Source organism: Oryx dammah, unplaced genomic scaffold (genome assembly GCF_014754425.2).
Source record: "Oryx dammah isolate SB20612 unplaced genomic scaffold, SCBI_Odam_1.1 HiC_scaffold_28, whole genome shotgun sequence".
In the NCBI taxonomy this organism is placed as follows: domain Eukaryota; kingdom Metazoa; phylum Chordata; class Mammalia; order Artiodactyla; family Bovidae; genus Oryx; species Oryx dammah.
Window position 1 is genome coordinate 45,172,875 of NW_024070212.1, and position 23,788 is coordinate 45,196,662.

Consider the following 23,788-nt stretch of genomic DNA (forward strand, 5'->3'; position numbering starts at 1 on the left):
TTACTTAAATCATCAAGCCTTATCATGAAAAAAGAATCAGAATTAAAAGAATAAGTAAAATTAATTTAAAATAGTAATTAAGAATTAAAGTCTAGGCTAAAGCCCCTTTTTAAGTGTGAAAAACCTGACTTAAAAAAAAGCCAGAATGCCAGATTTTATAAATGTTACGCTTTAGTAAAAACGAGACTATTAATTTTCTCATGAAATTTTGTGACTCAAAGCAGATACAATTTACCTCCTTCTAGTAAAGTAGCAATGCAAAGCTTGGCAAAAAGTGCACTGTAAGCTGTGACGTCCCCAATGTTGTTGCTACTGCCCAAATGCTACTGCACAGTCTCCATGCTTCTCCATTTATTCTTACCATGCTATTAAGCCAGATGATCTATCATCTTGCCAAATGGTGTTCCTTCATTTTAGGCAGTCCAGAGCATGGTGCAAAATACTTTCAGAGATGAGGGGAGTCACTGTGCTTAGTGCCACTAGCGTGTACTTCTCCTTCACTATTCCTTCTCCCAGGCTGGTAACTTAGAAAACTATTTCAGTCATCTTTTGCAGTTCTAAGTCACTAGAATAGTCTTGCAGTTTTTACTGGACCTTTAAAAGCCTCTGAAGATAGATCCCACAATTTCTTTCAGTATATTCTTCTCTAAAAATTCTGTCAACCAGGTAAATCTTAACATCTGCTACATAAAAACAAAACCTACAAAGTATTTCATGATGCACTATTTATATGTAATAATAAACTCTGGAAATGAATTCTGTATTTTTCACAGTAATGTTAACTTCTAGCCATGAGAGAAAACAATACATTTACTATCTTCCTTTTGTAAAAAAACACATAGAACATGTTATACACATTGCCTCTAATGGATTACTTTTAGCTGTAAAAATAATTTTAATGATTAACATCTTTAAGGTAGCAAATATGCTGTAAAAAACACTATGCATACTGATGATGAGGGATAAAAACACCTGTTTTACTTCTAGGACTGCTATTGTTCTAAGAATCAAGTAACATCAAAGAGCTTCATATACTGCCAGATGCTAAAGAAAAGGAAGATGTCACAGGGATCCTTTCTATGTGAAATGATCTTCATTAGCTGGGCCACCCAGCATTTTGAGTGATTCAGCCATTTTATAAATTTCCTGTAATAGTTCTGACACGTTACTAGCCATGCCTCCACTGAAACTGATGGCCACACTGCCGCATATCTATCTGACAGAGACTCAAAGTCCATGGGAATGAAGTGATTTTAAGTTATACATCTATCCCTCTATCCCTCTATCCCCTCAGGTCACATTCTGCTGAGGCACACAGACATTCCTTGTCCATCACAACAGAAGAAAGAATTAAACTGTTTTTGATAACTTCTCTTAAACCACTTGCCAATTTTATCTGTAATTTTTAATAAGCTTATTTTAGAACAGTTAGATTTGTAGAAAAATTAAACATTCTCCAAAGTTCCTATAACCTGGGCACCCCTTTCCCCCCATTATTAACATCTAGCAGTAGTATGATATACTTGCTACAATTCATCAGCCAGTATTAATATGTTATTATTAAAGTCCATAAAGTATTCAGACTTCCTTATTTTGCATCTAATGTCCTCTTTTCCTGGCTTCCCAGGTGGCGCAGTGGTAAAGAATCTGCCTGCCAAAGCAGAAGACACGGGTTTGATCTCTGGGGTGGGAAGATCCCCTGGAGAAAGAAATGGCAAACCCATTCCAGTATTCTTGCCTGGAAAATTCCATGGACAAAGGAGCCTGGTGGGCTACACTCCATGGGGTTGTAAAGAGTCGGACATGACTGAGCACAGAATGCATTCATGTCTTTTATTTCAGGATGCTATGATTAAATTTAGTCATGCTCCTTAAGGCTCCTCTTGACTATGGCAGTTTTGTCTATGCTTTTTAAAGATGCATAATTTGTTTTATCCTTTCATTTCCTATTCTAAAACTTCCATCCAATGTCAATTATACCATTATCTTTTGATCTTATACTTCTTTGCCCTGTTCAAGACATCTATCTGTTGACTGTTATTCTCACATATGACTCAACAGAGGATTGGGTGGTAGGACCTTTGAGGTTTATCCTAATTCATGTAGTATAGGGTCCTGTAGTATATTTCCTGATTTGAAAATAAAAATTTTACCTTTGACAAGAATGACAACTGCTATTCTTTCCTGAAACAACCCATTCCTCCTCTTCCACCAACTTTCCCTTTAATTTCTATTTTACCCTCTAGAACCCATTTTTTTCTGTCATTAACAATTTCACTTTTATTCAATACGTTCCTTAGAGAAAACATTTAACTAAAAGCTTGCTTGATCCTAATCAAACTTCTCTTATAACTCTCATTTTTATCTCCCTAAACTCTTCTCCAAGGGAAATAAGGGATGCATTATTCATCCTACTATCCCACCATCCAATGTTACTTTCCAACTGCTGTTCTACTATCACCAATTAGAATGCCTTTGATGTTAATATCATGTAAACATCTCTCATCAAAACAGTCAGTCACTGGGATATTGTTTCTCATGACATAAAGACTTTCACACCTTATTTCCTTCTCCTCGCTCAGCTCTTGTCATCCTGCAATCTGACATGCTGGTCTCATGATTCCTTCTACCTTGATTTTACTATATCAATCTATTTTATCAGCTTCTTCTGCTACATCTTGGACTTTCTTCTTTCGCCATTCATTGCTAACATTTAAATCCTCTTTCCTGACTTCATTCTTCCATCTTCTTGATTCTACTTCTATACCAACCACTTAAGCCATTTTTAGACTATATGATAAATCCACTTCCCTTTCTAGTCTCCCTTGATTAGACTTTACTGTGTAGCTGGAGCATTTTGGCTTACTCGCTACTAATCTGTTAATGCTCTACTATGCCAGGCTTGGATAAATTAAATCTTATATTGTGGACATGTCTTCAGATGGGTTTGTAAAATATTAAAGTGAAAATACACACACACTCAAAAAGCAACTGAGTCCACATTTTGTTATTCAACATTAGCTGATTTACTAGTCTGTTTTCAAGAATTCCCAAAAAATCCACTAGACTCCTGTACCTGACCCTCATTCTTATGTTCAGCAAGTATATTGGAAGACTGAGATGAGAATTCCCTCAAAATGTTCAACCAATTCAAAACTACTCCCTTCTTTCATCTGTTCCCCTTTCTTTATAAAGATACAAATGGCGAGAAGAAAGAATACAGACTGTAAAAAACTGACAACTTCAGTTCTGGCTCTAACTCTGCTCCTAAATTTCTATGTGAGCTTGACAAAAGTTCCTTTTAGTTCTCACAATGGTCCTAAAAATTTTCTATATATTTTGCCCCAACACTTCCACTATTCTGAATCCAATCTACTACAATCACTTCTAGGATTTAAGCTAGCCTTCAAAACAAATACTAGCTAATATGAAATTAGCACTCATTATATGTCAGGTATTGTGAAAAGTTCTCTGTATGCATTAACACATTTAATTCTCACAACACTAGCCTTAGAATATGGATATTACTATCATATCCATGACAAATGCAAAATCTAAGACAGCAAAGCTGAGCCAGATTTTGAACTAAGGATGTCTGGATTTTGAGCCTACCCTCAAAATGATTATGCATACTTCCTTGCTTTTCAACTACCACCCATTTCTCCTTCCTTCCAAGAGTGTGTTACTTCAAAGAGTAAATATTTTATCATATTTATATTCCTAATTAATTATAATTTGATTTATACCCATTCTTATGAATAAGAATAAACTTTATGGTCACTACTAAACTGAAAAAGCACTTCTAATTTTAATCTTATTTTATCCCTTGATCTCTTGCTTCTTTACTTTTCCCACAACATAAATGTACACTGCTTAAAGTTTTAAGACTTTAGCCCTCCTGCTCTTTTACACTTGGGAATCTTAAAGTGTTTTTTTTTTTTTCTTTCAGTTTTATTGAGAGAGAATGGACATATAGCACTGTATAAATTTAAGGTGTGCAGACAGCATAATGATTTGACTCATACACCGTGAGATGATCACCACAGTTAAGTATAGTGAACATCATCCTCTCACAGATAAAAACAAGAACAGGAAAAAAATTTTTCTCCTTTAATGAGAACTCTTAGGATTTATTCTAACTTTCATATATAACATACAGCAGTGTAAATTATATTTATCATGTAATACTTTATAACCCTAGTACTTATTTATCCTATAACCGGACGTTTGTATTGTTTAGTCCACCTTTATCCAATTTCTCCCCATCCTCAAGCCCTCTGGTCTGATCCAATCTCTTTAAACCAAAATTTTAAGTATCAATCCTCTGGCCTTTCAAATTCTCAACAGCAAAGAACTCTTGCCTAAGTCCTAGGAATGAATTTCCTACTGTCTAGGTCGACTTCTCAAGTTTAACTCCTAGTGAGTCATCATATCATAAATTCCAAGTCTTACTACTTTTATGTTTAATTTTCCTCATGTTTGTTTCTTTCCACTCTCATTTCTATCCCTAGTATAGATTCACAATTTTAGCTTACTTAGACTAATAGTCTCCAGTATACTCCTTAGGATAGATCCTGTCCCAAACTTAATTCGTTTTCTCCTCACTGCCTTTCATGTTTTCCTATGCCCCTGTGCCTCATTCACAACTGAATACTTGTCACTTCCTAATATGCAAGATATATTCTTCATCACATCTGCTCATGCAGTGTTTTCAAAATCCTTTCTTCTGGACTTCCCTGGTGGTCTAGTGGTTAAGAATCTGCCTGCCAAGCAGGGGACATGGGTTCAATCTCTGGTCCGGGAAGATCCCACATGCTGCAGAGCAACTAAGTCTGTGAACCCCAACTACTGAGCCTGAACTCTAGAGCCCATGCTCCACAACAAGAGAAGCCACCCTAAGGAAAAGTCGCACACTACGATGAAGAGCAGCCCTCACTCACTGCAACTGGAGAAAGCCCTCACACAGCAATGAAGACTTGGCATAGCTAAAAAAAAAAAAAAAACTAAGTAAAAATAAATAAATCCTGTCTTTTTATCCCAATCAAATGGCTTTTGGCCTACAATGCCCTTCAACTTTCTCCTTTGGATGATAGAGTGCCCATTTGATTATGCTCTAATACTATAATAACTATTAAATATTTCAGTTTGCCTCATAATAGATATATATTCAGATACTTGCTGCCAGATTATAAGCACAGAAATTGTGTAATTTTTCTGAGACCCTATAGTACCCAGCACAGTGCTAAAACCATCAAAAAATGCAATGAATGAATTAAGCAGGATGCTACTGAGTTGAGGCAGAATCCTTCTAAGAATGTGAAAAGCTCAGTGCAATTACTTAAGAAGGGTAAGAAAAATTCACAAGGGGGCAAAAAAGAAAAGGAAGACTAGGAGATAAAATACCATTTTAAAATTAAGATTAACAGGAAAAAGAAATATTGACAAATGAAAAGAGAAATAGGAAGCTAGGAAGAACTCACACAAAAAAATCTAAATGAAATTTCCTATATGTATCTATTGCTTTCTTGGTGCATCTTTAGAGACTCAAAACCTTCTGCATAATATTTACCTCCTTCAAATAAGAGGCGCATTTCATACTTGGTCACAAATACATACTTCTTCTTCTACTAACTGCAGAGACAGCAGTAATATACTTCAGAAGGCTTTTCTTTTAGTCGTACCACATATACATAATTGTCAATTCTTAAAAGCAAAAATTTTTTAAGATTAAATTTACCATCTGATTTAATTTAGAATGATCTACATCCAAAGGCGAAGTTGATTACCACTGAACTCAGGCTGTTTAGCTTTAAAAATATGAAGCCAAAATAAATAGGAAAAATGTTTTCAAATATGTGACAGGCTATCATGGAAAAGGAGAAGGTAAACACGGGATTAATAAAAGAAATTCCTTAAAGCTACAGCTGAGAACAACATAATCAATGACCATAACAAAATCAGTTAACAAAGACTATATTATCACCCATTAGGAACTTGGGAATGAAAATTTGCATCCAAGATAGTTAAAAAGCAGCCTATGAATTAACATTTTAGTCCTACAGTTACGAGTTTATTCCATTTGAGAATGCTGGTGCATAAGTAAATGCCAACTGATGCATTAATGTTTTTCTCCTAATGTTTACGGCCCATTGTATCTTCAAAGTATGCTATTACCATTTCATTTGCTCAGAAAACAAAAACAAAACAAACAAACAAAAAAAAACAACTTCAAGATTTAAAACGTTAATTCAAGTATTATTTAAAATCTACTAAAAGAATTAAACTCTTTAAAGGTCACTGCTTCAAGTTAATTTGTGATTCACAAGTGAAAATTTTATCCAAATTTAAAAATGAACAATTCAACTTCACCTCTTGCAACTTCCTTTTTAGAAGAGATATTTTAAAAACTGAAAAAAATTTTTTTTTAATTCAGCCATAGAAAAATAGAGGATAGTTTAATAATCCAAAGAACTCAACGTTTTCTAAAAATGCACACATGAAAAAGTAGGCAAGCTCAACTATGGTTTCTTAACTCTTAGATGTTAAAACAAATAAAATGAGAAAATCAAAGTTATTGGATAGGTATTTTCATGAACTTTGGATGAAAAAATTCTGATTTATGTTGAAAATTATAAAATACTGGCTTTTAAATTATGTAGTTTCTAAAAACTTTTGTTAGTTTGAGACTCAGTGATATACTTTTGGGTGTGGTTCAGTACTTCCAGGAAATATTTCTAGGATGTTTTCATATTTGTGAGTAATTATTTTGGTCTCTTGGAGCTTTCAAATGTGACTGCAATAAATGAATTATTTGGTTTGATTTTCTGGCCATAACTGTCTTTGCTATAATTAGTCTTATAATGGAATATTATAGATTAGGATTTTGCTAAGTTTAAGATTTTGGTATGTAAGTTTTAATGTATATTTTGTGAAAAAAAAAATAAATTCAGTTTACTATCATATAATATACACATGTATATGAATGACCATATATATATTGGTTTACATATATCATATGTATATGAATGATCATATATATATATATATACACAGGCACACAGCTCCTATTCTGGATCCAATTATAGAGTAGGTATATGAGTAATACTCATATTTGGTTTTGTAATCATGAAATAACCAGGTTAAACACTGGATGGACTTGGCAACAAAAAATCTGTCATGGCAACAGAAAATATCTCACTATATAAAAAAAGAAGGAAATTAAAACTACAGGCTTACCAATTTACTATATATGCATGACATTATTCTACATGAACTCCATAGGGGGGAAAAAAGGCAAGCTAAAAGGCTTAGCTAATCCGTAGCGCATTTCATTTTAATGTTTATTAGGACAGATTGGTGGAGCCACACCGCCTGGCTGGCTCAGGCCCTCACTAATGATGGGAATTTGAGCAAACTGCTAATCAATTTGTGTTCCAGTCTCTAAATCTATAAAATGGGGGCAATAAGGATAAATTCATTTAGGAATGGTGAGGATTAACTCACAAGAGGGTTAAGAATGATGCACTGGCATATACTCAATAAATGATAGGCTATTATCAATATCCATATGCATCAACCTTTTGGTTCCTGAGATTGGGACAATTCCATTCTAAAGCACAATATTTTAAATGCTTTTGCCTCAAAATATATAAAATGAAGAATTGTAAGCAACAAAGGTGGAATTTAAATAATTACTTTTAAACTACTTTTCTGAAAAGATATTCCTGTGGTAGGAACTATCCCAAAAAGGATCTCCCTAAGGCACTTTGATGGTGGAGCCAAACTTTTATAGGGAGAGAAAACAGTGGTAGGAAAAAAGCTAACCCCTTCTATCAATACCAATCATCCAAAAAACCTAACTCCTTAGAAACTGGTATATGTGTATTTTTAAGACTCCTTTTTCACCAGCATTTCTTTCTAGAAAGTGTGAGTCCTTCAATCATGTCAGACTGTTTGAGACCCTGTGGACTACAGCCCGCCAGGCTCCTCTGTCCATGGAATTCTCCAGGCAAGAATACTGGAGTGGATTGCCATTTCCTTCTCAAAGGTATTTATTTACCTATATCACAAAGATGAACTGTAAGTGGCCTTACAATATACCAAGTGGCAATTTTATTCTTTCTAAGCTCTGGTGCTATTGAATGGTTCAGTAAAAACACTGAAACAAACAAGAATTTCCAAATAACATTCACCTTTGGAGGATACTGAAACCATGAACAGCTTAAATTTATTACCAAGTATCTGCAAACAACACTAAATATATTTTCTAAAACACATACACAAAAGGAAAATCACAGGCAGCACTTACATATATTTGTTAAGACAATATTCAATTACTGCTCTATTAGCTCAATACTAATATCCAATTTTGTAGTTCCCTGCCCCCATCACTCTTATTGTAATGGGATACATGAGACAGTAATGTTTTCACAGAAGATGTATTTTACTGCATATCTACGGAATCATATTACAAAAGGAATAAAAAGACACAGAACAAACATACATATGGATACAAGGAAAAAGATGCCAACTTTTTGACTGAATTAGTAACACACTGGTGGAGGGTTCCCCGCCGCGCCCCCCACCACACAGTTAGTTTTAAGAGAGAAGTGATTTTAGTCCATTAGGTTTTACGAAAAAAGTTTTTATGCTTCCTGGTTATTTCATGGGATGAATTCTTGTTTGAGAAAAATATATCTAAATTTGATTAACTCTCTTTAGTCCTTTAACTCATTTAGTCCTCTTCCATTTTGGGGCCATTAAGACCGAATAATAATAATATAAATAAATTAAAAAACACTCACTTCTAGGGTAAGGTCACCATCTCAAACCACTCTAGGGCTATCAAAGTCTGGAAGTAACCAAGAGTTTCAAGTTTAAAGCAGAAGTAGGGAAGAATCTAGTCTGTACCCACTCATACATAATAAACTAAAAACAAAAGCTGGACTAACTTCTTCCACTAAAAATTAGCAAATAAATTCAAGAACTTAACTAACTGTCCTGCACAAACTGTAAAGAGCCCTAAGTTGACAAAGGAACAATAAACACTTTCAACAAATTATTATAGAAGAAATGTTTAAATCAGAAGAAAAATCCAAAATTTGCAACCTCCAAATGAAATAAAGGCAGCAGCCATTAGTCAATACTAAAACCATTAGTAGAAAAATAAAATGGAATGAACAGAATGTCATCACCTGAAACCACAATCTTAAAGCATCACTAAGTGACCCAACCATATATTTTATGCTTCCAACTGAGATCACAAGGAACATGTAACAGAATCTGAATCTCATCAAGCTTTTGGAGCTGGTTTCTTCTTTATATAAAAAATGCAGAGGACTGAAGAACAAGCTAATGATACTATAAAAGAGAATAACCTGACCAATCCAGACTGTGGCATTTTCTAAAAAGATATAACTAGGTTTCTATAATAAATAAGTCAATGAAACTGAGGGTTGGGTGGAAGGAGAGGACTTTAATAACCTCTATATAAAAATAACCTCTATATTAATAATCTTCAGAATAACAGACACTCAGGAGACCTAACTAACAAATGCCATATGTGGCTCTTGAAAAGATCCTATTCTGAACAAATCAACCCTTAAAAAACATTTTTTGAGACAATTGGGGAAATTCAAGATGAACTGGGTATTCAACATTAAGAGACCATTCTCAATTTTGGTAAGTTTTATGATCAGATTTTAATCGATTTCCATCAGGTATGGTTGGTAAGAAAATGTCATTTTAGAGAAATTATGGAAATGTTTGAGATGACATAATGTTGAGGATTTGCTTTAAAATATAACAGAAAAAATAACAAGTGTGGAAACTAGTGAATTGAGATGATGAATATATAGGGTTTATTACATCAGTATATGATAAAAAAAACTTTAATAAAAGCTTTTAAAAAATCACCATGTAAATAACCCATGCAAAAAAAAGCGTTCATAAGTCATTTAAAGTTTTAAAATATTAAGTTTTAAAAAATATTTTAAAAACAAGTTTGCTTGTTAATTCTATATATCATAAACACATAGAAAAGCAAAGCAAAGTAAATTCAATTTAACAGTTAAACTGAACATCTATCAGTGGAACTATCAAGGCAGAGTTACAAGGCATGAATAAAAGAAAAGTATTAAAATAGTGGGTCAACAGCTATGAAGAATGTTTTTATAAAAACACTAATAACTGTGCTAAAAAGCTAAAATAAAGCATCTAAAATATTACATACTTTCTCTATAGCAGTAATGCTCAACTCCCACTACATAGAAAAACCATCTTGGAATCTTAAACAATTACAAATGCATGGAACCCCACTTGTGATTTTCAGTCTAGGGTAGGGCCTGGTGACTTTGATGTGAAGGAAAACTGAGAAGCACAGATCTATAAGGATTACAGATTTACCTAGATGGTTGTTACATCTATTCTCAATCAATTATTTTAACATCAAAATATCTTATACAAAGTTTGCTTTTCTTTTAAAACTATATGATGAGAATGGCTGCTCACAGAAGGCTCTAAAGTATTCTTGGAACGTATTAACTGCATTAATTTTTAAAATGTAGATAGCATGATAATGAAAAATTATTTTTAGCAATTTTCTAAAAGTGATCCACCCCTTAATAAATTAACTACACTTCTTAAACATGATAAAATGATCATTATAACAACATCTCAATTTATAATCTAAAGGATTTTTGATCACCTTGTTCTCTGATGTAGAATATGAATAACTAATAGTCTGCCAGGTTTGTGATTATGTATTTAAACATTAGATTTCTAACTAATTACAAAGCACTCATCTCCATTCTTAAACTGCATTTTGTGACGACACAGCGATTCCTAACTGAAAGAAGCAGAGAAGCCACATATAAATTGCTAGTTTTAAAAACTTACTGTATAAAATAAACCAATTAAAATTTATAATATTGATTTCAAAATGACTAAACTCAGTCAACTGCTTAGATACAAAAATGAAACAAAATAAAGTGAATCTCCTTAAATATTTAGCAGAAAAGAATTATCACCTAGTTATCTGTTTCCCTGGTGGCTCAGATGGTAAAGCAGCTGCCTACAATGTGAGAGACTCAGGTTCGATCTCTGGGTCGGGAAGATTCCCCTGGAGAAGGAAATGGCAACCCACTACGGTACTCTAGCCTGGAAAATCCCATGTACGGAGAAGCCTGGTGGGCTACAGTCCACGCGATTGCAAAAGAGTTGGATACGACTGAACGACTTCACTCACTTTCTTTTCTACCTGTGTTCTTACAGAATTTTTGAAATACCGGGATACCTATAAATTATTTCACTTTGAACAAGTACTGCTTAAGAAAGACTCAAGCTGAAGATGGATCCTATCCATTTTGTTGTAATTTGAAGTCACCTGATTAGATATCAATGAAAGCAAATAAACAGAGAAAAAAATTTAATCACCATTCCAGAAGGTATGACCTGACTAAAGCAATATTGCATGTCACTAGTCACTACAGTGTCTGATGACTACTTTACAAAGTAAAATAGTAAGTAATTCTTCATAAAGATTATACTATCCACCAAAGGTGAGTGAAGGGGGCGGGAGTACAAAAAAAGTTACCTTAATGTCCTATAAATGAAAATGTTTGGATTATGATGAATTATTTTAAAACATCTTTTTCCATAACCGGCCAATCTACAGTAACAGAATAAAGCTGAATGCTTAGATCATAGAATATGAGCAAAATATCCTTAATATACATTTAACATGTGTTGTATATTCCAAAAGAAAGAATCCACACAACCAATTCAGATTTGTAAATATCTCATGAACATTTAGAAATTATAAACTAGTTCATAAAATGATAAAAATTAAAATAATCTGACATCCTTATTAATACCCTAGCAAATAAAAGTATTAATACTCAATGCTGAACAGGAAAAAGTAGAATAGCCAGCCTCATATACCATGTATGTTAAATTAATTATCACCATTCTGGAAAGAAATTTGAAACAAGAATCACAAGGCTTTAACATTTCTTTGACACAATGATTCTAGTTCTAGAATCTAGTCTAAGTAAATAAAGGACAAAAACGTTACAGGTATTGGTGGTCACAATGCCATTTATATGAATGAAAAGTATGACGGGAAACTAAACGTCCAACATAAATCCAAAAGTATTCTATATCCATTAGCAGGCTATCTTGCTATTACAATTACTGTTTTTTAAAAAAAAAAACCTCAATAAAACGACAAACACAAAACTGCAACTAGTGTGATGTTAGTTTTTTACAAATATGTATTTACATAACAAGAAAAAATATATCAAAATATAGGTAGTTATCTCTTATGAATTATAAATAAATTCCTTTATTTGATTTTTAGAATTTATAACTCACCTTTCAAAACCTATTTGAGGATATTTAAAATTTTAAAAATCCCAGTTAAAACCATTAAAACATGTAAACAATGAAGTCATTTAATAAAGGAAGATGAATTCACGTATTTTCACCCCAAAATATTTTTCTATGTTGACACTATATGGTAGTTTAAGTGTGCAAAAGGTATTATGTTTAAAAAAAAGCATTTACCATTATTACAAAATACTTTATTGCTAAAAAATGCTAACTATCATCTGACAATGCTGGGCTGCCACAAACCTTCAATCTGTAAAAGAACACAGTATCTGTGAAGCACACTGAAACAAGGTATGCCAGAATATTATATCGAAATCTTAAAGACAGAGCAGCAAGAAGACACCAAATTAATTTACTAAAAACTGAGCAACTTTACTCAAATTCTTTTAATGCAAAAATGTAGAACACTTAAGAAATAGTAACAGCACTGAATAAGACAAAAGTTAGTTATGCCAGGAATGTATAATCTTTTATGAGAAAGATTTCTTATTACTTTAAAAAAGAATTCTATCAAGGTCATTACAAGAAAAATGATAAATTCCATAGACAAATCCATGACTCCACCCAGAATCCAAAAAACATACATGAATTCATCAACTACCCCTTCCAATGGGCAAATACACATAGCTCTTAGGGTCCGAGGAAGTGATTATGTGTCTAAGAAAGTCCTATGTTTGAAACTAGCTGAAATTTCTCGGTCTTTTACCATTGTTTCTTTAATGAGTTGAACATAAAATTTTAAACTTCTTAGAAACACTATAAAATCTTCACATCATCTTCTACTTTGGTTATTTTAAGAATTAAATAATGTATCTGCCAAGTACCTTGCAGAACCCCTGGGATCTAGAAGCTATTCAATAAATGTTGATTTTTGTGTTTTCTATAAGTTCTATCAGTAAAAAATTAAGAATTCATAGTAACAATTACAAGCAAAGGCCATGTATCATTCATTACTGTTTCATTCTTGACTTTAAAAAAATGGTACACCATAAAATAGTTAGTATTATTTACTTACAAGCCAAGTTGAGGAAATAAAGCTTTAAACTAAGCCCACATAGTGATGGAGATTCTCTCAGGAAAGAATGTTATCAACCTAAAGAATTCATTATGATGATAAACTGCTATAACTTCTGCAAGTTGTGTTAGACAATCAGAATAAGGGGTCAGTTTTGTCTAAAATTATCAGAATTCATTTCAAATATCAAATGCTTCTCTTGTGCATTAGTGTCTCTCTGTTCATAGATGATGTATCACTTATATAACATATTTATAAATGGATAACACGTGTTACATATCCACACTAAATAAGTATTTCTAAAAATTATTTTAACGCTTTTTCTTTTTAAATTGATGAATATAAGCTCAGCTTATATTCATCAAACTCTGGGAGACAGTGGAGGACAGAGGAGCCTGGCATGCTACAGTCCATGGGTTCACAAAGAGTTGGACAATACTTAGCAACTGAATAACAGCGATAAGATCAACTGTAAGAACAAGTTTGCGATTCATCAATCTTAGGTTCCATATGTCCAGAAACATTCATTTAATGATAATCTTACAAACTTCAGAAACCAAGAACTTCCTGAATACATCAAAAGGAAACTAAAATTTCATCTGAAGTTATAAATCACTTATTTTACTTACAAAACATTTTCTGTTATTTTTTCTTCATCTTGACTCTGTCAACTATTAATTGCAAATATTTGTGGTTTTTTTATTAGGTGGGTCAAACCCATTGCTGAATGAGGTGAAATATAATAACTAAGACAAAATACAAATAAATACCAAAATAAATTTTATATAAAATTCTTCCTAGTTAAAACTGTGTTTTAAGACTACAATATGCTTTGAAAAATCCATACGCCTACTCCCATTATATGCTGCCTCTGTTAACTTTCTGGGTTTTTTTGTGCAGGGCTAAACTGAAACAATCAGACTGGTTTACCAATCTATCTGAAACAATTAAGACTGAATATGCACAATGGCCTCTAGATAGCATGACTTTAAAGTGTAAATGTTTTATTAAGAACTCAACAGTATTTTTTCATTAGAGCTTTTCCTCTTCTATTTTGGGAGAGAAGGTAAGATAGGTGAAAGAAATGCTGACACAACTTTAATTATACTTATGAATTTATGTTTTTCTTCCAACAGTATTCATATACATTCTTACCTGAGGGGGGGGAAAATCTAACATAATTTCTTAAATTTCAAAATGGGAGATTCATTATACTTACTGGAGTTTAACAGGCACTTGCCCATTTGGCAGAAGTGGTACAGACAATAAAAATCATACCTAAGAGAGATGTCTCCTTGGCAAATGCTGCAGCTATAGCTGGGTCCAATGCAGGTTGTCCATCCCCAGATGGAAGATCAGGTCGAGTATAATCCCTACTTTTATCATTGTTGTATTTTACATTCAAATTCACAAGTTTGGAAAAATCAATCCTTAGAGTACAGCAAGCATTATAAATATTCTGACCATCTAGGGCCTGTAAAAGTGAATAAAGTATATCAGCAATTTTAAGAGATAAAAATTAGAAAAAGTACAACTGACAAAAAACTCAACAATGAAAAGCTGCACATAATAAAAGTTGCCAGAAAAGGGATCAAATTAAATACTCTTCTTTGCTACACTAGCTGTATGTATATTGTTTTCCACAAATACTACTGTCTTTAAATAGAAAGTGCTACTTAAATATAAAATATAACCAGTTAAATATATATGCTAATATACTTTTAATTTCAAAAACCTGCAAATATTTTCATTAAAAAAAACAAAGTTCACAAATATAGTTCATCCTGCCAAAGTAGCCCTGTAATATCAATACTTTGCACAATAGTTTAAAGTTAATTTTATTACACACATATTTTTTGCTGGATGGTAATACTTATGCTCTAGAATTGAAAGACCACTCAATTAGGTCACCTTGAACAAGTTATTTAATCTTTTCTAATCTCAGAATCTGGAAGACAGATGACAATGGCTGCCATGCTTCCTTGCAGGATTATTTTAAGGATTAGATAAAAGACCACATGTGTGCAAGTGTATCATGAATTATAAAGCATAGAAAAAGGCATATAAAACATATTAAAAAAATATGCTGCTGTTATGTTTTTTTCTCTTCCTATATAATCGCCATTTATACTCCAGCTAGACAGAAGCCTGGAACGAACTAGAGAACAGGGGAATATATTGTTGATTTTTTATTAGGAAAATAAACATTTTCTGTATAAAGTAACAGTTCAGAAATGAAGAACATGTTTAGCTCTAATTCACTTCAAAAATAAAACAACAATTCTTCAGGTAACAATACATAAACAGATCAAGCCTGATACGATGTAGACCAAGATCTACTAGGTGTGTAAATATAGAACTGTATTAATAGTAGACAAACATATTTTCACACTTGATGTTTGAAAGAGAATTTTTATATTACTTCAATATGACTATTGTAACGGCTGTATTATTGGAGAAGGAACTTAACTGAAACAGACTTAAAAATAGTCAAGAGTGTTCCGTTATGGAAAAAGGAAACCTCAATAGCTGCTTTGTATATAAAGTTTATAGTTAAAGTATTATATTTAAAATATTCCCACTCTGTGAAAAGAGGAAAACCCTTTAACATACAAAATTAAGATTTAAGTGAATATATTTACCAAGCTAAAAGCTAACTTAAAAACACAATTCAACACACGTTTACCCATTTCTATATTCACATAAAGGAACTACATACACATCAGGATTTGAATTCTATTCGAATTAGGGAAAGCACCTATCATCACATGAGAATGGGAAGTATCAACACTCTCAGGCAGAGTAATGTATTAATTCAAACTTCGTAAGTAATTAATTCTTATTCAATACTTAAAAGTAATTAATTCAATACTCTGCTGTAAAAGCAAACAAAGCACTGAAAATAGGTCTTCATTTACTCATTCCTATAGGGGAAATGGCAAGCCATGGAATAGATCTGTCTCTACCTTATATATGAATGTCAAAATTCACTCTTAGGTGACTATTTCAATAATATATAAAAAGTCTGATATACTGTAAGAACGGACCTGGCTTTGGATCATAGTACCTCGATTAACCCAAGAAGTAAGGTACTGATGCAAAATGACTAATTTAAAAACAAGCAGAGTTTCTGTGGGGCCAAGTTCTATCAAAGAGGTTGACTGCCAAATATCTACAATGAATATGCTAACTGCTTGAAAGCTGTCTAGAAACCTTTAACCAAAACAAAAAAAAAAACCCTTTATGTAGGTATTATACACAGGTATACCTAAGATACACACAAGGAATACACACAAGGCATACACAAAACTGTACCTTAGATACAAGAGCTAAAGAAATCAGGAAACAATATGTATATTAGCAACAGGGGAGAGGAAAAAGAGCTAAGGATACATGATAATAGAAATCCAGGCATTTTCAATAGCTGGCTGAGGTAAAACGACAACAAGTGAAGTAAGAAGAAAAATCAAATTAGACTATATATGCAAGCTCACTTTAAGCTCATTGTTATTTGCCAACTTCCAGGAAATAACAGTGGTACACAAGTCAGTCAGTGTTCAGCAATCAAGATTGTAGTGCTCTTGCTGGAGCAAAGATTTCTGACAGTAAAAGCCCAAGTTAATTTGCAAAAGAGCCTCTCAAATGTATCTATGCAAAGGGAAAGTTTGGAGAGTACATGAAAACAAATCAGGAAAAAATATCTTCATAGTAAATATAACATTTATGTCAAAAACATAATAAACTCAGTAAAGATGTTAAATACAGAATGCATAATTAACAACACAATGAAACACTGCATATGGATTAAAAATAGGAAAAGCCACTAATGAAACAATGAAATATACTCTCCTGGAAGCAATCATTAATGATAGGATTTCCAAAAGACACAGTGTCAGTGTGCAGTGTGAACTGCACGTATTCCTAATAAAAGTAGATAATACCCCTAAAAGCTGTGTTACAATTTTCTACCAAGTGTGTTACAATTTCAGGGTTGTATAAATTAAATAAATTTTAAAGATACAGATGAAAAGGAGTCTACTTCTATACCTTGAAGGCTTCCCTGGTGGCTTAGAGGTTAAAGCGTCTGCCTGCAATGTGGTAGACCCGGGTTTGATCCCTGGGTCGGGAAGATCCCCTGGAGAAGGAAATGGCAACCCACTCCAGTACTCTTGTCTGGAGAATCCCATGGAGAGAGGAGCCTGGTAGGCTACAGTCCACGGGGTCATAAAGAGTAGGACACGACTGAGCAACTTCACTTTCTACACCTTGAAAATACAGAAACTGAACTAGAAAGCCACAGTAAGGGAATGATATTTTTGTTTGCCAATACATTGAAAAAGATTTCTGAAAAAGGCATTAGGGCCTTTTTATAATAATAAATGTTGAGGATCATTTAAATGTTGAGGATCATTTAAAATAATTTACTTTTTATTTGATAATTATTATTTTTACAATGATTGGTGATTACTGGTGGTGACTACCACCCTAAATGCCAACCTCAATATACGTAGCATTACCTTTTTGGTTGACTTAAGAGGGTTTTTGTTTTTGTTTAATTAACTAATTGGAGAATCATTACTTTACAATATTGTAATGTTTTTTGCCATACATAAACATGAATTAGCCATGGGTGTACATGTGTCCCCCTGACTTCAGAGGTTTTTAAACAGACTGGACTGCAATATACACAAACCTCAGAACAAATTCAGAAGATGGTTAAATTCTTCCCCTCCAACCCTCACTAATAAAACTCCATTTTTAAGATGCTTTTTTCCTGAGTTACTATTCTCTTATAAAATAAAATGCTAGGGAGAAATAATTCCAATTAACTGAAAGTAATTGCCAAAGATCCTAACTAATATATGGCAAGAGTCTGGTTGGCAATGTCACTCAGGCTCCCTTTACATGGCAGTGATTCCCAGGGCTTGAAAAACTAAACAGAGCAGTGGGCTCCAACCCCAAAGATTATAACTGTTAGCTCAGAGGAGCCTAAGAGTCCCATTTTTTAATAAGCAATCTATACGAAAAGAAGGTTCTGAACCATACTTTAAAAGAACACTCTAAGTTCTCTTCCCCTCCAAACCTAAAGAAACACTATGCCTGCTAAATGAATTCCCAAGGCATAGGTGATATTTTTTCATTCTCTCAATCATCTGGACAACTATCACTACAGACGTAGAGAAGCAGGCTTGAAATTCTCTTCCCAAACTATTATTCCTTACCTGTAAAGTTTACATGATTTCTACTGTTTTAACAAGCATAAAAATGTAGCAACTGAATTACAAAGTTTAGATCTGACTCATTTTATCATACACTGAGATGTACATGGATGGCTGAAAGGTAGGAAGAGATCTACAGCACACCAGCTGCCGGGTAAGTTGTGTCATGTTGAAAAAAATGCCCTCACACCTCTAATGTGCTAGGTTCTAAGAACACAGCACAGAACGAAGCAGACATGGCAACCACCCTTAGACAGCTTATAGTCCAGCACGTAACACAGACACTTTTTTGTTTAGTTGCTCACTCATGCCCAACTCTTTTGCAACCCCATGGACTATAGCTCACCAGGCTCTTCTGTCCATGGGATTTCCCAGGCAAGAATACTGGAGTAGGCTGCCATTTCCTTCTCCAGAATTCAGACACTTAATAAGTAATTATAAATTTGATCTGTGGTGGTGAGAACTAAGAAAAGAAGGAATCAAATCTAGTTGAAATGTTATAGAAGACCTCTCTGGAGAAGAGACTTCTAAACTGAAACTTGAAAGAGGGAAATGAGGAGTTGGTCATAAAGAGATGAAGAGAAAAGTATTTCTGTACATAGAATATAGCAAGTTGTAAGCCTATGAGATCAGAGAATATACAGCATACACAAGAATTTAAAGAAGTCCAATACACATTAGGTGCAGACAAATACTGTTTGATTCCATTCATGAGATACCTAGAATACTCCAATTCATAGTCAGAAAGTACACTAGTAGATGCCAGGGGACTGGGAGTGAAGTTGGGGAGGGGGACTGGAGAGTTAAGTGTTTAATGGAGACAGAATTTCAGTTTAGGAACGTGGAAAATTCAGGACATGGATGATGGTGAAAGTTGAACAACAATGAATGTGCTTAGTGCCACTGAACTGTACAGTTAAATATGGTTAAAATAGTATTTTTTATATTATATGACTTTTACCACAATAAAAAAAAACATTAAAAAAAAAAAAAAAGCCCAATATGGTTACAGAGATATAAGATGAGACTGGAGAGGCAAGATTTAGTTTTTATAAGCTATGTTAAAGAAAGAGCATTTTTATACCAAGGACAAAAATCAGTCATTGAAAGGTACAGAGAAAGGAAGAAATATGACTTTAAGTTGAGATCATTCTTAAAACAAAGTGTTGGATTTAGACTAGAAGGCCAATGAGGCACAGATTTAAGAGATGGCTTGATGGTTTAGATCAGTGCTACTCAAACTTTGGTTCATGGACTTGCAGCCCAGTTCACCTTGCATGAAGAGAAGTTTGTATCAGAATTTAGGATCAATATTGACACTAAACAAACTATAGCTAAAAGTAAACTAATTTGTATGTTGGCACAAGCTTCTAATAGCATTGGAGACTAGCACTTTGAAAAACACTAGGTTAGACTACGGTGATGACAAAAAGAGTTGGAGACAAAAGGATAGACTGAACAGAAATTTAGGATCTAAAATTAGTAAGATTTGGTGATAGGCTGAAAGGAGGAGGAAGAAAGGAAGAGTCAATGTTTTCTGTCTTGTTTCTTAGATTGATGATACTTTGACCTGATCAATACCTAGAGAAAGGTATACGAAACGCAGATTTTAGTATTTTTGGTGGTGGTGGTGGGGTTGACAGGAGTTTAATTGAACACACTAAGTTTGAAGGTGCTCCACAGTCCCAGTCTGGGTCTCTTAGAAGATGTGTGACCTAGAAATAAAGGTATGTGAGTACTGTCAGAATCACAAAGTGTAACTAAGCTGTGTATAACAGGTGAGGTCCCCCTAGAAGAAGGGGAGGGATATAACAAATAATGAACAGAGAGGTGGGATATATCTAGGTGAGAAGTGTTAAAGACCAGGAAAAAAAAGGATTTTAAGAAAGGGAAAGACAGATTCAGTGTCAAAAGTTACCTAGAGGTTAGGTAAGATAAGGACTGAACAATTCTGTTGAGATTTAGCTACTCCAGTGATCCCTGGTGACACTGGGGAGAATCTGTTGAGTAAATGGGTGCTGAAACCAAATTACAATAAGTAGCGAAAGGGGAGATAAAAGTACAAAGACTCCTAAGAGGCAGAAGAGGGTGGTATTTGGTGTTTACTGGTCTTAGAAATATCTATGCCTTATATCTAGAAGAAAGAAATGTGTGGGTATAAGTATATTTTGTGAGAAAAGCTGATAAGAGTTTCCATCTGATAGTTTCTATTTTTTTCTGAGAAGCAGTAGGCAAGGTCGTAAGAGTGAAAAGCGACTTGGTAGAAAGACAAATTTCTATCCGATACAGACAACTGTGGAAAACGGGAGAACATGCTGACTGAAGAAACGTGGTAAGATTTTGCAAGCAGAGTAGAGGGCCTATTTGTAGTTAATGCTGATGAGTTTAAACTGGTATCAACTGGTTAGATTATGTGATATTCTCTGGCTATACTCAACAGTCCAGATAAGGTATGAAGAAAAAATACTAGAGTCATCAAAAGTATAGGTTTTAAAAGGAGTCTGGATTACAAGATAATGGGACAAGCAAGATTAGAAAATATATTCCTTTTTTTCTTCACCAATAAGTGAAATATAGTGAGCTCAGATACCAGAATAAAAGCTTAACAAAGTAATTATCTCTTTGTAGATTTTTGTAGAGAAGACCTGAGTGTATATAAACATTCACAAATGCCGGTAGTTTAATGCTTATTTTCTATGCAGAAGATTGGTTAAATGAAAACCTATTAAATATTGAAAAATATATATAAACTACTTTCCCCATCACATAGCCCAAATGAGGTACAATTTTGAAACAAATTCCATTTCACTGGTCCTTTACTAAACAGTCTTCCTCTGGTTCAGAAGGGAATGACAGAAAATACTTCACCTTAAGAAAAATGTGCACTATATTTAAATTTGTTTGAAGTTGTGAAAAATGCCATCAAGAACATGGCTTCTAGATTGTCTGCTATTAAGCAAACCTCATACCACAATTATTTTGGTATCTCTTTAAATATAAAGTATCTCCAAAGTTGGAGGGCTGAAGCATGTTAGGAAAGATAATTATTTTTGAAAAAATAACCCTATAATTGCTAATTTATTCCTGAAAAGGGAGATATGATTAGATCATGCAATTGGAACCACTGAGTAGAAAGAAATATACTGGAGAAGAGTAGACTGAAAAAATGTCTACTTTACAGATGTGTACATTATAAATCATTTACCTCTTTGAATCTTAGCATCTGCTAACAGGAAAAATTCCTGTTCAGTTTACAATACAGAGTTGTCAGAAAAAGAATGAGATAATAGTACTTGGTAAATCATTTCAATTATGCTATTGTTACTAGTAAAGTCTTTCTGCTACCTGAAGCTACTTCTGCTTCCCAAATGAGATTCTAAGAATGGAAATCAAACAGTAGTTAAAAATGGCCTGGTTTCAAACAAGCTATCTTGATCTGGAGGAAGCACTGAAGTAATGCACCATAATCAGTCTGAAAGTAAAAGAGTGAAAGACAGAAAAAAGAGGTAGTAAGACAATTTTAAGCACAGACCGCTAATTTAAAGGTTTAACCACTCCAGTATTCTTGCCAGGAGAATTCCATGGACAGAGAAGCCTGGGGCAGGCTATTATAATCCATGGGGTTGCAAACAGTCGGACATGACTAAGTGACTAACACTTTACACACACTTAATATTTAATTTTGTAAGAGTGGAATAAAAATAACAATATTATACTACAGCACATGAAGTTAAAGAGACAAAGGAAGATTTAAATAAGGCAAAGACTGGTATGCAGTTTTCAAAGGTAGCTGTGACATGAGTAAATTTTACTGCTTTGAATAGTTTCTTACCCTCCATATATAAGAACAAAAACGTAAGTGATTGAAATAAAAAGGAGACCAAGAGCATATTGAAAAAACCTATCTTTAAAAAAAATACTTAAAAAGAATACTGGAAATCAACTGAGAGCTTATCACAGCATTTGAGCCACATGAGTACTAATATATTTCAGCCAAAGTACCTTACAGCTAATTAAGTACTTTGAAACTCCCACTGGAAAATGTAAAATCTTATATAGGTATGCATGCATAATATAATCCTGCTATATCCTCAAGAGCACAAAGCATTTGGACCTAAATAAAACAAAAATGCAGAATATAAGCCTATATTACACATAACTACAAATATGACAATTGTTAAAAATAAGCATTTCTTTTTATCACAAACACTAAACTTTCTAATACTATCTCTATGACACTAATCTGTGTCATCTAAAATGCTATATGGTACTGCTAAGTTATGTCAGTATTAGTTACTGACATAATATTAATAATATATAAAACAATAATAAATCGTATTAATGATATTAATTACATACATATGTGTGTGTATATATATCTGCCACTGAAAACTATTGCTCTCAAAAAAACCCAGACTTACTAGTTTTGCTTGCTGAGCATTTACTGGATCGCCATATTGGAGAAGAGCTTGAAACTGGTTATTTTTTGTAAATGTGATTATCTTCAATACAGCACCAAACTTAGAAAATATCTGTTAAAATATTAAAATCAAAACAAATTATATCTACTGTATTAATATTTCTCCATTTTATAGATAAAATGGAAATTAAATTACACTTACTTGGTGAAGAACATCAAGTGTTACAGGATAATACATATTGTCAATAATTATTCTAAGCACTGGACTCTGGGCTGGAGTCACTGCACTCTCACTAACTGTGGTGCCACTAAGAGGAGTATTTGCTGTCTGGACAGCAGTCACAGCTTGAAGAACTGCTTGAGCACGCTAAAAATCAAAACATAAGCACTTTAGAAACATTCCTGGTATATTCACTTATACTTTGCTACATGCTACAGTATTAAATTCTTTTCTAGAACACATACGGATTAAAAAAAACTTAACACTCACTCAGTGAATACACTTTTAAGCACCTGCCATAAGCCACATATTGTTTGTTTACAATTCAAGTATCATACTAGTATTTACCTCAAAACAGTTATTGAGGGTTTGGGACCAATGCTGAACAAGATAGATATGCCACATAATTTATTCTCAAAACAACATGATGTAGTCTGACAGATTCAGAAAATGTTTTAAACAGAAACTTTTACAGAACAATGAAACTTTAACATTATTCATTCCATAAAAAAGGCAAATAGCAA

The 23,788-nt window shown here is 33.4% G+C and overlaps 1 protein-coding gene across 4 annotated transcripts in view; it reads right to left on the reverse strand.

Moving 5' to 3' along the window:
• Positions 1-23,788, reverse strand: part of PTBP2 (polypyrimidine tract binding protein 2) — an 84,635-nt gene that overhangs the window by 11,233 nt on the left and 49,614 nt on the right. For all 4 annotated transcript variants that reach the window (XM_040232248.1, XM_040232249.1, XM_040232250.1 and 1 more), the window contains exons 6-8: positions 23,247-23,411; positions 23,046-23,156; positions 14,684-14,879 (exon numbers count right to left, since the gene is read on the reverse strand). In XM_040232248.1, coding sequence (XP_040088182.1) covers positions 14,684-14,879; positions 23,046-23,156; positions 23,247-23,411 — 472 coding nt within the window. The remainder of the gene's footprint in view (positions 1-14,683; positions 14,880-23,045; positions 23,157-23,246; positions 23,412-23,788) is intronic.